This window comes from Sinohyriopsis cumingii, chromosome 7, assembly GCF_028554795.1.
Source record: "Sinohyriopsis cumingii isolate HCF-2022 chromosome 7, ASM2855479v2, whole genome shotgun sequence".
NCBI classification, from domain to species: domain Eukaryota; kingdom Metazoa; phylum Mollusca; class Bivalvia; order Unionida; family Unionidae; genus Sinohyriopsis; species Sinohyriopsis cumingii.
The window spans coordinates 118,359,041-118,373,974 of NC_142967.1; the positions used below are offsets into that span (position 1 = coordinate 118,359,041).

Genomic DNA, 14,934 nt, shown 5'->3' on the forward strand with positions numbered 1-14,934 from the left:
CAAAATTAGCTCAAAAATCAACAATTACTGATGGTTTTTTTGATAAATTCCTAGTGGTTTGGGGTTAATTTTGACGTTTTTTCGCATTTTATCGATAAATCAATTAGAGAATCGCTTGGGGTTTGACCTGACAAAAATCTGCATTTTGATAATTTTTCTTTGACAAAATCATTTAAAATGGTCGATTTTTTCACCAAAATGGCTGATTTTCTTAAAATTACTTAGAAAAAATTTTATTCAGAAATGAAATAAAATTATTCAGAAATAAATTATTCAGAAATTAATTTTCTCAGCTGCCTGTATCAATCATTTTTTTAGATTCATACTCGTCAGATAGCGCTGATCTGATCTTCTCAATCGCACGAGCTAATGGAGTAAAATCTGATATCTGCGTGTCGTCGATGTTAATGAGTGATTTGTACATCTCAGATTGTATTTTCTTTATGAATCTGTATTCGGACGATAGGGTATATCTACCTTCTTGTTTGTTCTGCATCAGCGTTTCAAAATCCATAGTAATTTTATCAGCATCTAATTCATCTGATAATGGAATTATTTTGATTTTCAGCACATCAATGGATTTAATTATATCATCAATATTTTCTTGGTTCATGATTTATATTAGTTTATTTCTAAATAATTTTATTCATCTAATATGAGAGGATAATAACTAAATTTGACACAACAGCCAAATCGATATGAGAACTCCTCATCAGTCTCCATATCAACTGATTTGACTGCCTTAGAAACTTTACGTCCACCTACATCACCCTTCTGTAAGTTTTCACTCTGAGTAATAACCTGAAGGTTATTTATAGAATTATTTAATTTATCTCCATCAATATGATCAACTACTAATCCATTTTTGATTGATCCATGAAAACATTCGTAAATGAATCTATGGTTAAGATAAGTTTTTCTTGGATGACCTCCGGTATAAAATCTGAGATAACCAGAATTATTAACACAACCAACAGATTTTTTCGTTTTGACATTTCTAACTGTACCATCACATGATGCTTCCTAGTTATCATAGATCGGATGCTTCCTGAATATGGTAATCATTATATAATATTCCATTTGTCTAAATCAAAGTTTGTCCAAAAATCTATCTAGATAATCTTCTTCGCACTTGATAGCGAGATCACTATCTTGTGATTTTTTATTGTAATATCGTTTTAGCTCTCTATATTTTTTCCCACCACAGCCTGAACAAATACGTGTTTTTCCTCGTATTCCGACGTTACATCTGATACATCTGGTCGGACCAACTCCACCTAGTTTCATATAAGCTAAATGTATTCCACAGTATTCTTTTCTACATGACCTGTTGCAACAATTTAACGAGCCGACCATCAACCATTTGCAATTGTTCATTTTATTTATTAAACATTTGTCTAAAATATAATATGAAGATATTCGACCTCGATGATATCGAGTATGTTGTTCCTGAGGTAGATCTCGCCAAGAAAGAATTCTACGATGATGGAGCGGCTCATGTGTGATCCACATGGAGAACAAACGATATAGATAATACAATGAACGATACAAGAGCTAAAAAATTAATTTATTTACTCGGTGATGACAAATACATACTCAGAATCAAATTCATTGTATACAACGAAAATGACGTGTAGATTACTCGAGACAAGCGCGATCCCGTAATTAGCGGGAATAATCTGTAACGGTGAGTAAAAAATCTAAACCAGGATTATTGACCGGCATAGACAAACCGTATTATGTGCGAGCTTATCCTGTCACAGCGGTTGTTTATGGTGTATATAAATTAAATAAACCCACCGTTGAGAATCTTGCCAAGATGAAGATGTCCACGAAGATGAATTGCGTAGCTGAGCGAATAATAGAGCATTTTACAAACGCGAAACGCGGGTATGGGTTAACCGATCTGCGGCGTGAAAAGATTAATGCTTGGTCAGAATCTGTTGCTGATGATGCATGAATTGACGATGTTGCTGTGTTATCGGCAAAATTAAAATTTCCCATCACGGTAAAAACGATATCAGGCGAGATTTTATACTCATCTGCGTATAAATCCAGAGGAGAACCCATAGAAATAATTGATCATAATTCACATGCATGGAGCAGCGCGGTAACAATTTTTCCTCGAGAGCGCGTTGTTAAATTTTACAGCGGATATATTTTTGATTTTATTCATGAAATAAGTAAATCTGACCCGGTATCTATTTGGTTGTTTTCCAGTGATCAGAAATACGATCAGTTCGTACGGCCTAACGGAGAATTATATCGAAGTGAATCTTTACATGATTCGATGACAGCAATGGTAAAAATATACTCTGCGGATGAAAATTTGTTGGTTAATTGTTTCACGATTCCATCTGTTGTTGCTCACGCAGCGAAAGAGAAAAATTCATGGAAGCCAACTCGACGTGAGTTTCTTAAAGATATTCAGCAGAGCTATATCGAATACGGTCATGGTGGATTATGGAATACTGAGTATAATCTTATGAAGATGATTTCATTTGACATGATAGCGTGTTATCCTGGTAGTTTTCTCGGAATGGGTGAGTGCAGTAAATATTTTACTCAATTTGGCCATCCCCGCGATGAGATGACCAGAATATCTATTAATGGATCATTGCCAGATTTTCCCCTGACAGGATTCGCTCGTGTTGTATCGTTTAAATTAAATGATGGTTTGCATAAGATATGTTACGTTTGGTTTGGTAAGCATTTTTCAGAACAAAAATGGGTTCCAATTGTTTTATTGAGATATATGCTAGATTCTGCGATGTTGACATCGTTGACGGTCAGCGAGGCTATTGTATCATATAAAAAACAAAATGACGTTTGGCTACCAACTGAACATGACGACGCGAAAGATTTAGGCGGAAAAATAATCGGAAAATTTACTGAGGGTGGTTCATGCGATCGTCAGCGACATCATTGCAGATTGATCATGGATGAAGCTGAATTAGATTTTATAATCGCTGATACCGCTGAGCGAGGTATATTTTGTGACCGAGAAAAAGCTTATTTATCAAATGAAACAAAATTAGGTACTGTAGTTAGCTATCTCGAGGGAGAGTCACCGCAGTATACTCATTTAAGATCGTCAATGCTGGCGTACGCGAGTATAAATCTGCTATCGATGATAAATAAATTCCCTAATGACGCTGTTAGGGTAGCTACTGATTCATTCTATGTTGATGAAAAATTTCTACCAGAGTTGGAAAAATTAACCGGTGATGGTTCATGGGGTACATGGCGAGTAAAAGACGAACGTATTTTATGGTATTGTAAAAACGCCGATGTACCTGTTGAGGATAATTATTATTCTGATAGCATATCAGAAATTTCGACAGCACCATCAGTGTATGATCCCGCATCAAGATACAAGACAGTCTACGTGAACGGACCAGATTGATCAGGTAAAACAACCAGAATTATAGAATTATTTAAGAATTCTGACGTAATTGTACTGACGCCAATACACAGATTAGCACGAGAGATGAGGCAACGCGGCGTCAACTCATGTACGTACCACAGTTTTTTCAAATACAATGGTGGTACATGGACTCCTTCGCGAATGGGAGAGAAATACGTGAACAGAGTAATTATATGGGATGAGATCTGCACTGTGTTCGTTAAAACGTTAAAGATGTTTCTAGATTGGTTGCTAACAAAAAACACAGCGGTAATTATGTGCGGCGATCACGGCCAACCCAATCCTATTGATGGAGAATCACCTCATGAATGGCTAAAGAATTTTGTTGATTATTATGAGGAAGTTAACACCGACTACAGATCTCTTGATGGTCGGTTGAGCGAATTTAAGAGATTAATTCGATTACAACCAAATAAAATTCAATGCAGTGTGATGCGAGAAATAATTCCAAAAACATCCATGGAAAATTTCTTATCAACGTGGACTCCAAATGATTTGATTGTGGCTAGCAGAAAAATAATACGTGACGTGCTTCAGCAGAGATTATTTAAGTTACATCAAGAAAATTTTCCGCTGATGCCAGTACCGTTATGTTACAGACCAGCCGATACCAGATTGCAGAATATTGACGTTGATATACCAGGACAAGGAAAGCAGAATCTTGTATTGAATGATATTGTCACTGTTGATATCGATTTTGTCAATAATATGTTGAATGCAGAAAAATCTCAGTGGACGTTAGGATATGCCATGACAATTCACTCTTCACAGGGACTAACCATAACCGATATTCGAGTTTGGATTGTTGACGATTACGTAGAATGGTCTAATCTGGTGTATTTAGCCGTATCTAGAGTCAGAAAAATAAACCAACTAGGACGGATTGTTTTAGATAGAATAATTATTAATGATGAAATTGACGAGTATGTGATTAAAAAAAAATTGATCAGCTATAAACAAACCGATAAAAAAATAATCGTGAATTCGATTTAGATGTCGAATTTATTTTGTCGCTGAAAGAGAAACAAAACAATCATTGTGCCGGTTGTAATTGCATAATGACATGGAATTATAAAAAAAAATGATTCCAGACAATTTACCGTAGACAGAATAAATAATGATTTAGGTCACAATCGTGATAATGTTACGCTGACTTGTTTAGAGTGTAACCGACGCGGAGTTGATTATCTAAGTGACTGAGGCGGTAATTGAGTATCAGCTGGTATTACTTGTAATTGCTCGCGAGTAAAACCTCGCTGAGGTGCTAACGAATTGAGCATGTAAATTGCTGGTCTACCTGATGATTTTGTCACTGATACTATCTTATGTGTCGTCGTGCTCGAGACTGGATCCGTTGCTCTTTTTCTGCCACCATCAGACTCACCTGGTTTGTATAAATATCTGACTATGACACTACCAAGAACAGGTCGAGCTGAAAAATAACGTCGTTTTATCGGTATAAAATCTTTCTCTATGGCAATTGCTGGTTTCATTGATATAGCTCTCGTTGTTTCGTTATTTATCGCAGAAATAACACTGGGTAACCTGACAACCCAGTCGTTAGATCGTTTATCCTAAATAAATTCCATCGCGTATTGATAACCAAATAATCGCTCAGCTAATGTTTTGTTGAATCTCTCCACAATTTCCTGATCATTGTGAATATTAACCTTGCCTCGTCTTATTTTTGTATTTTTTTGTTTCATTAATGAGGTCACCGCACCAAGAAATTCCCGTCCGGGATCAACCTGAAGTAAAATCGGATATGTTAGTGGTCCTCGCTGATATATTGAATCAAATGCATCAGCTACCTCAGCGGCTGTTTTCTTTGTTAATGGCTCAGCTTCTTTGTATCTGCTAGCAATATCTACTACGGTTAGGACGTACTTGTAGATTTTACCGTCAACAGTATCGTGTGGTAAAAACATTATATCAGCCTGATGGACCTCATTTGGTACGCTAACATCAAAGTGCGCGTATTCTATTCGTTTTGGTGGTGGTAGGTAAATTTGCCATATATCTTGTTTAGATAACCAAGCAGCAGCCGTTGACGGTTTTACTCGAGCAGCCTTTGAAAGCTTCTTGATAGCTGGTTTACCCCGCCAAAATCCAGCAGGGGAATAATAAATTGATTCCATATTAATTACCAGCACCGAAGATTAATTTACCCTTCATTGCGTTTTTAATTAACCACGAATCTAACCTCTCTTTGATAGATTTATTTTTTATGGAATTTATTGTGTGAATTAAATTTTTATCAGCAAGATGTCGTTGTTGAATATCTTTATTTCGATATGCTATGTCATGAATGAATCGGTTCCTCACCTGAATTTGGTTGATCCTGATTATTTAATCTGATATCGAGTCTGGTACCTGGTCCGCAGTAGCTGTATCCTGGTAGGTGTTTTTCTCCAGAATATTTAGCCCAGGGGAATCCTGGTAGCGAGGATAACTTTGAGGTGATGTCACCAACGTGGAATTTTTTTTTTAGTTGATGAGGTAAATCTAAACTTTTTTGTGCCGCATTTTTCACATTTACCGGTGACTGCTGATCCCTTGTTGCGAGTAACAACCGTAGTTAGTTAGCTCTACCGTTGCTGTGCGTGTTTTACATTTGACACAATATAGATCCATAATATTTATTATATCATGAATGTAATTGATTTTTCAGCTACAAAAAAATCCGTTCCTGTCAAGCATCATGCTGCATTGCCCAATTCAATTAGAATGATAATAATAGGTCCATCAGGGAGTGGAAAAACACAATTATTGTTGAATCTGATAATGAGATGGCTAAAATGGGATAAATTGTATTTGGTTGCACCATCTGTGGATGATCAGCGTTGTTATCAGGTATTGAAAGAGTTTAATGAAAATGCAGCGTTGCTAAATGACGGTGAAAATATAATCGAATTTATCACCGACATCAAAGAAGCTCCCTCTGTTGATGATCTAGATGGGTCGATCAATAATTTAGTTGTCTACGACGATGTGATGCTGGATAAACAAACTAATCCTGCTAGAATATTTTCCTGTGGTCGACACAAAAATACAGATGTCATTTATGTGACTCAGAGGTATACTCAGATACCTAAGGTGATCAGAGATAATTGTAATATTTTGGTTATTTTTAACGGCGTCGATGCTCATACATTAAGAAATATTCATCAGACTTGGTGTGGCGGCGACATGGATATAAATAAATTAAAAAATTTCTTCTCACGAGCTCAAGCTACACCTTATGGATTTGTGACGGTAACTTTATGTGATCCCAGGTCAAGATATCGAATAGGTCTGGATAAAATCTTTTAACGCTGACTGGTATAATTCTATGCAATTAGATAATAGCAGCAGGGAGGGCCCTACCTATGGTCGGTCGTACAGCAATAAACAAAAAAAAAATTAAAATTAGAATACTTTTTTTTCCAGCTAAAATCTTCAGACTACGGTTTTATTGATGGAACAGGGTTCAGTAACAAGTAAACTTCCCCAGGCAGCCTTTATTCGGTAAATAGAACCTTTCTAAGAGATAGTTTTCTCTGGAAGGTTTATTCTTTGTCGGGAACCTTAGGTCTAGCCTCCCTGCTGCTTGCTGTGTATCAGTTCTAGTCCAGTGTGGGATATCTGATTACTTTTACTGTCAAGTGATATTTCAAAGCTACTTAGATTAATGCTTACACTACAATTGCTAATCATTGGACAAGATGGAATCGGTTGCTTTTTGCTCGTTAATGCATGAATTTATCAACGACATAGATTATGTATGCTACTATATCCATGATGTGTTCTGAAACGCTTCACTTGTAATGTGAAATCTATTTTGTTTTTGGAATGTCGCCAAAATACAACGTCAATCCCAACCGCGATAATAACGTCCCCGTCTATTGGTCTTGACGTATCTCCACTAATAGCTTTAGTGTCATTGATGAGAACATTCCTCACTTGGCCTGAAGGTATTAGTGAAACTCCCGAGGACAAACCTTAACAAAAGAACCCGCATAACACATTTGGCAAGGCATTATCAGTACAGCCTCAACTATTCAGATTAATCTGGCCTGTGAGGCCGTCAGTGCAAGAGGCTGTCATTGTAATGTACAAGCAGACATGTCATGTTCATCAGGTATCGTGTCGCAAGTTTTGTATTGTTCGTGGTCTGTCCAAAGTCGCCCGTGGGTTCTTTGATCTTATTTACACTATCGTTTTACTCTTGTTGACCAGCAAAAGGAGGCAAGCATAAGATCTTTGTGGATAGAGTTTAAGAATTCACCTGTACGTAACGATGGACCTGACAATTGTATACAATAAAGCTAGTACGTGGATGGCGATATATCCGGGATCATCAAACGGTGTTGAGAATATGGCCTCACATGCTGTAATAATTCTTAATAGTTTGCAATTTCAGTCATTGGTAGCATTGCACGCAATTAATCGTTTCAAAAATAGACCTCGAAGATTAATAAGTCGACCACCTTCAAATGTGCTTAACGTTTTCACAATCAATTACATTTCGATTTACAACAACAATGCTATCCCCAGTTGGCAAAACTATTATTGAAACTGCTCAACAACATCTGGCAAAATCCAGAAGTGATTATGTGATTGTAAATGCAATAATGGAGAGCATATTATTGCTGTGAACGGGGTCTGGACAGCAAAATCGTATGTGACGAAACTGATGATATATAAACATAAACAAAGATACCATTCAAAGATTGTCGTGTTTGATATGGAAGAGCCTGTATTTGTTGGCCGTAGTGTCAGATCTCCGTGAATATTTGTTCCCGGCTACATACCACTAAACATTTGGGTATGAGTTGCATCTTGGAAAACTTAAAGGACTCTCGTTATTTTGTGCATGTGCAAATCCGTGTAGTCATATATGTTGGCTTACTAAGTTTAATTTCGTAGCCAAATAATCAGTTTTATTGCACCGAAAGCCTGTCAGTAATGACACAGTTTTGCTTGCTGAAGATTTTGTTGATCATTATGGCAAAACGGATTTGTCTAAATTGTTAAGTTGATACCTACGCTAACTCCCTCAGTTCCTGCGTAAAGGCGTGTGTTGCCCTTTATGGATATTGGAAGCACATCACAATTTTCATTTCTTACTGTCATCAAAGTCTCGTATGAGGCCATATTCAACAATTATCATAGCAAGCAATTACCCAATGTTGTATTAACAGACGCAAGAGTGTTTATGATGATTCAGTCTATGCGTATGGTAAATGATAGACATCAATCTAGTAAGATAACACATCAAACATTATGAGTGTCTGAGGTTTCTCCGTGCTTAAACGGTCATCAGGATCCCTCCGAGAAATGTTGATTGGCTTTAACAATAATTGTGTTCCACGTAGATATCACAAGATATAGTCGTACATGCAAAGATACAAACATCGACACTAGTCTGCAGAATCCGCAGAAATATATTCCTACGTTGTACCAGATTTATTACGTTATAAAAGGCGGGTGGCGGAAGGACGGAGTCTCGTTGACATTCCGGGACATTAATATCGTAGGAAACATGCGTGGTGTTAAGGTTCATACAAGGTTTGTCACCGCAGTGTAGTTTTCAGGGTGCACCAGCCGGACTGATGCTGATAGTGACACAGAAAAGCCTGGGAGTTTCTAAGATCACATTTGAAATCTTAAGAAAGGATAACGTGGACATCCAACATGTTGTTTTGAAGATGTGAGATGCCATCGCATTAAACCGGGTCGAACTAAATGAATTTTGGGGAAAAACAGACGCTTTTGATTCCGTTGTGATCACTGGAAGTTCTTATTATTCCTGAAGTTAAAATATCAGAATCGTTTATTAATTTGCTATTTTTGTGTTTAAAATTTATTATTACACGGTGATGTTATTTTTGAATATGCTGATGGGATATACGACCTGCTGACCGAAGATGCCAACCTATAAGCCTTTATTCGCGGTAAACATACTCCTTCTTTCATTGTGGCATATAAGATGGGGAATCTCTTCGTCTCAATCTTTCAGCAATATCTAGAATTTGGGAATGATATCTTACTTGGGAATGCTATAGTAAAATTAACCCTGATTCATAACCATGTGGAATAGTTAATGTATCCTCTGCCTTTGTGGCAATTTTGTTAATTACACACTAATGGCAGAAGAATTTGTAGGTTGTATTTTCGTTCTCCGTCATGAAACTGGAAGCTACATATACTCTAGCAAAGGACTTCCACACGTTCGTCAACACCATCATGATGAACAAATGCAACCAGAAGATCAAGTTATTAAAGATATACCGTAAATACAAATTATTAAGGAACTAAGGTTGTTGTGTGCATAGGATAGGTACTAAAGACGTATTCACAACATTAGTACTAACTTTTCGTCTTTAAAACAAACAGACAATACACTGGATATATTGCATTAGACAAAATGCTTGTCTCATGTAAGAATTTGGAAAAAAGTGTTTAATATTACTAGGCTAAGGATATACGTTTTCAAAGAAAAGAAAAAATGATTCTTACAGTACACAGACAATTATAAACTATCTTGAACTGCACCTGTTATATTACTCAAAATTCATGTATAATAAGAACATAGTTTTAAAGGCATTTCGATTTTTAGATTATTTACAGCTTAATTTTCATAGTCAAAGAGAACTCTTGAAATTTAATTTTGGGTGTGTCATACGAAGTAAATTATTCATTATACGTATTTTTGTATTTTGCGTTTACTTACATTAGTATCAATCAATGAACTATGCACTCGTTCGCTGATATTATTATATGCTGATGTTGTTTTTAAATATTTATTCATCAACGTCATCAAAGTGTGCAGATAGCTAGTTCCTGCAAATGCAAGACTGCCAAGTATTGATCATCCAGTATTTATTCATGTTGCGGTTGAAAATGATAACGATGACTATGACGTACGTAGAACATCCGGCTCATGCGATATCAAAGTTGTTTTATTATATGGATTATCAACAAATATGTATATTTCTGACGGTGTTTCTTTTACGCCACGATTGAAGCATTCTTATGTGTTTTTCATTCAATCTGTAAGCGTTGTTCTCTTCGAGATAGTTCGTATGCGACATGTTAAATTCCACAGATTAGTTTCAGATCGTTTTAATCTTCTAATGAGCAAGCAAACACACACACACACGTTTTCTTAACCATTAATGCAGTCTAAACATAGATGCAAATTACAAATTACTTCATAGGTCGAATATGCAACACTTTTATGTAATGTCTATGTCTAATTTCAAACTTAAAATTCCACAACAATCATATAAACATCTGTGATTATTTGCAGTTGTATCTCTAACAATAGCAAGTTGATATCAAATCAACACTTTAATCACTATCGTCCTGATAATTCAATCTCGGGACAATTCAATTGGTAAAGCAATAACATTCCCGATGGCTCAGTTTGTTCTCTAACTGGATTTTTCTTTTCCATGTTCATATTGATTAATCTATTATAATACCCAATCATAACGGTATTTGCTAATTTCAGTATTGAATTCGCTTTTGAATGTTTGTATATTTTGGCCTTTTGTATTGATTGTTTTTTCCTTGTTCTACCACTCAGTGCAGGTAAATCTATACATTTTAATTTGAATCGTATGTTTGCGTTGCAAACTCTTATTCCAAGTTAGGATTGAATCTTTCTTTAAGTCGGCAATGCTATCATTTACTACACCAATATCATTCTACAAAGTTTAATCATTTCAAATGTTTATGTTTGCTTTCTTGGTGTTTACATTCCAGCCTATTTTGTTTTGTCGTTCTCTATCTTTTTGTGTTGCTGTTAAATGTCAGGCAATCTGAAGGTGCATGAATTTTATCGGAAGAGAATACAATTGCTTTTGACTGAAATATAAGGATATCATTGACGTGAAACATTACAAATGGCAGGCTAAGATTACTTTTACAATCATAACAGAAAGAAACTCCAAGGGCAAAAAATACCGTATAAATATAAATCGAAAGATGGGACAACACTCATTTTATAAAATATTCAGAGCTCGCTGTCCTAGAATGATAGTTGAAGAATACAATCTATACAAATATCACCCAGTCTGATACTATTTATTCAGCTTTTTACGTTTCCAATTCGGTAACGGGATATGTGTTGAACAAGTGACAAAAGTAGTATCTGTTTTATAGTCAACTTTAAAGTTAGGCGAATACAACGGAAGTTTGCTTTTCAGATTTTTCTCCCACGAAATCGATGTTGGTGTTTCATAAATGCGATATTTTATTTCCAACTGTATAAGATTTAAGTCAGGATTTAACGTCTCCCAATGATCATCGTCTGGAAAAGAAAAACAAAAACTATGAAAAATGGTAGTATTTTCTTACTTTGGTAATGATATTAATAAAGGTAGTTCTATACCTTATTCAAGATCAACAGTAGTAATAATGGCATTCAGAACAATGTGGTATATCTATCTGTTCAGATAAGAAAACGATAAGAACGAACTTTTTCAATGGCAATGAAAATCTTTAGAAAACAATGTCAAATTTCCAAGAACAATTTCCGGTAACACACACATACAATTAAATACATACATACATAAATATATATATATATATATATATATATATATATATATATATATATATATATATATATATATATATATATATATATACATGCCTCATTGTCTTTCAAGTAAATTTTTCACAAGGTAAGCGCAAAACAGAGGCAAGATAATCTAATAAACTATAAGCTAAAAGTTTCGAAACCAAGAACATTTACATGACTATGCTCAAAAACGTCTCGCCTAACCGACTTTGTGTCAGATTGTACATCTGGCTAGCTACATGATGTTGTCATATACGACAACAGGGCTAATACCCTATCTTACCATTTATACACATTCTAAATAATCATACAACGGAGGACACATATTTCACATCTCGCGCGACCTATTTAAGAAATCAACACTGATATTTCAAAACTACTCTTCGAGGAGAGTAATACATTTGGTATCGATGTTTAGACCAGTCATTAAATTTTGTATTCAACACAAAGTTTTCTTTTTATAATACCTTTAACGTATACCTGACCATTGTTCCACGTTACCGCTCGAAAAGGTCATAGTAGGACCCGCTTAATATGCAACACATTGAATGGAATACTGCACGTTATAGTCGATTTAAAATCAGGTTAATAGACACAGTACACAGAAACGACTGTCATTGCACTTTTATATTATACGGGTCCTATCATGGTAAGGTCTGCAGTGTAGTCTTACTATTACGTCATTAAAGAGCCAAGTAATTCTGGTTATGTGATCAAGTTTCTCGCGTGATTGCTGTGCGTCAGTTAGTAAATTGAGAGTAGGTATTAGAATCGATGTGTCTACTTTAATCAGAATGGGTCTGTGGAGTAAACTAAATGGTGAGAAAACAATTCCTTTAGATTGTACGTAATACTGTTGCACTGCAAGCTCTCAGTAAAATTATAATCAAAATATACGTGCATATATATCGTTCATCGATATGGTTAGTACAAAGATTATTTATAAACAACGGGAAGCTGGTGTAAGTATATGACTCTAAAGAATGATTTGCAGACATCGAGATCAAGATTGAAACTAATCATTAAGCAAAACGTAATAAAGTGTCCCACTCTATAATTAAATGAGCATTTACTGATATAATGAAAATTAAAACGTGTATTACAAAGGAGTTTTTATGTAGAACAGCAAACAAAAAAGCGACCTGCACAATATATTTTTTTTAAGAGGAAAATATACTCGTCATAGAGAAGTTAAAACGTAAAATCAAAATATGTAATAAATGTTATTATTATATGCTCATTCTCCGTTAACTTTGCATTGTCTTAAACGTGCAGTATTTTTCCATATTATACGGTCTCATATTGCAGAACACGTGAGTCTAAAATTTATAGTGTTTTATGAACGACTTTGTACAAAAACCTTGAACACTCATGTAATAGACACGTTATGTTTTCGTTTATTTGATTCGTTTGTGGATGAACTAAAGAAGGTATTTCGTATATTTTAATGCAGAGATGATACAATGAACGACGTTGTGTAGTTTAGTGAGTGAAAATTAAACTTTCAATCAAACAAAATGAACGTTATATTCGCAATTCCAATAACACACGTGAGAGACACAGTATAAAATACTATTCTGATCATTGAAATAGTTAACTAGTAGAAATGTTAGTAACATTTCCTAAATGAAATGGTTCTGACTATGTCCAGTGCTCTCTTTGGTATATAAAGGTAGCATAGAAAAGCATATTGCGGCCAAGGGCTTTCAAAAATCTATCAAAGACGTACTATTGTACTTGTCAAAGTACTAAGTCGAGAAGAAATGCGATTGAAGATTTGGTAGAAAGCTTAGGGCCACAGAGCTAATAAGCCAAGTTGAAGAAGAATTCTTAATTCGTCTGACTGATCGGATTGTCACCCACCAGCTGCTTTGCAATTTTACATGTTAACTTCTTTAATACATCTTTCGGATTTAGGCTAGCGATAGAAGTCATAGAGGTCATGTACATAGCTGTTATCTCTACAAAGTGTATGCATGTGACAAGGCATAAGAGCGTCGTCTTTAGCTGCTATTGAGAATGCCAAAAATAGACATATTTTTGCATCTTGATCTTCCTCATAATGTTCTTTCTTAATCAGTTCTACGAATCTAATTACATCAGCTAAGTCATGGGTTTTTAAAGCAAATCACACGCCGAAATATTACTGTAATTTCGACTACATTTTCATCTGAAATCATGAAATGGAGGTAGTTTTCCATGGAGCGATTTTGATAATTTCAACGAAAAGAGTTCATATGTTTCCCACATTAGGAATACACATGATCAATCAAAGAATAGAAATACAAATGGAGTTGATTCACGGAGGATTCCTGCATAATAAAATCCAAAATACTTTTTCACAATTGACATAGCTAATAAATTCCGTCGATCACAAGCAGAAAAGCAGCAATGTGTAGAATCTACAGTATGACTCTGACTTTCAAGTTTAAGGAGACCACAATGACAATTCTTGTTCAAACTAAAATCGACAACGCGGTGATATACGAGCATTGATACAGTTGTTGTGTACTGAGGAACCTACGTTTGTGTATTGGTTTTGGTTAGCAGCACGAATTCGATTACTTCTTATTTCTTACAATTAAGCTTTATTTAGAAAAACAAAGGAGTATCTAAAGAAAAGGTTGCTGCATTTGTATGAAATACAATTTTTTTTATATACTAATACAGCATTACCATGGTCATGCGTTATTAGTCGGAAAAGCGCGTTAATATTTTCCCACGCAAGTACAGTAAATTATAAGTATTGTTTGTTATCTACGAAAATAGTTCTTTCATGAAAATCTCGATGGCTGTAGAAATGCTCCCAAAACATGAATAATGGATGCAAGCTTCACATTTTGTAAGTTTAATCTGATATCAAAGTTCACGAACGTATTGTTTGATGCTATAAGATGGCAGTAAGGATTGTATTTTATAAATGACTACTTGATAT

General features: G+C 35.2%; 1 protein-coding gene across 1 annotated transcript in view; it reads right to left on the reverse strand.

Annotated features, from left to right (window-relative positions):
* Nucleotides 1–14,934, reverse strand: part of LOC149796008 (apolipoprotein(a)-like) — a 176,572-nt gene that overhangs the window by 105,034 nt on the left and 56,604 nt on the right. The window contains exon 25 of the mRNA XM_089963911.1: nt 687–801. Within this exon, the coding sequence (XP_089820037.1) occupies nt 687–801 (115 nt within the window). The remainder of the gene's footprint in view (nt 1–686; nt 802–14,934) is intronic.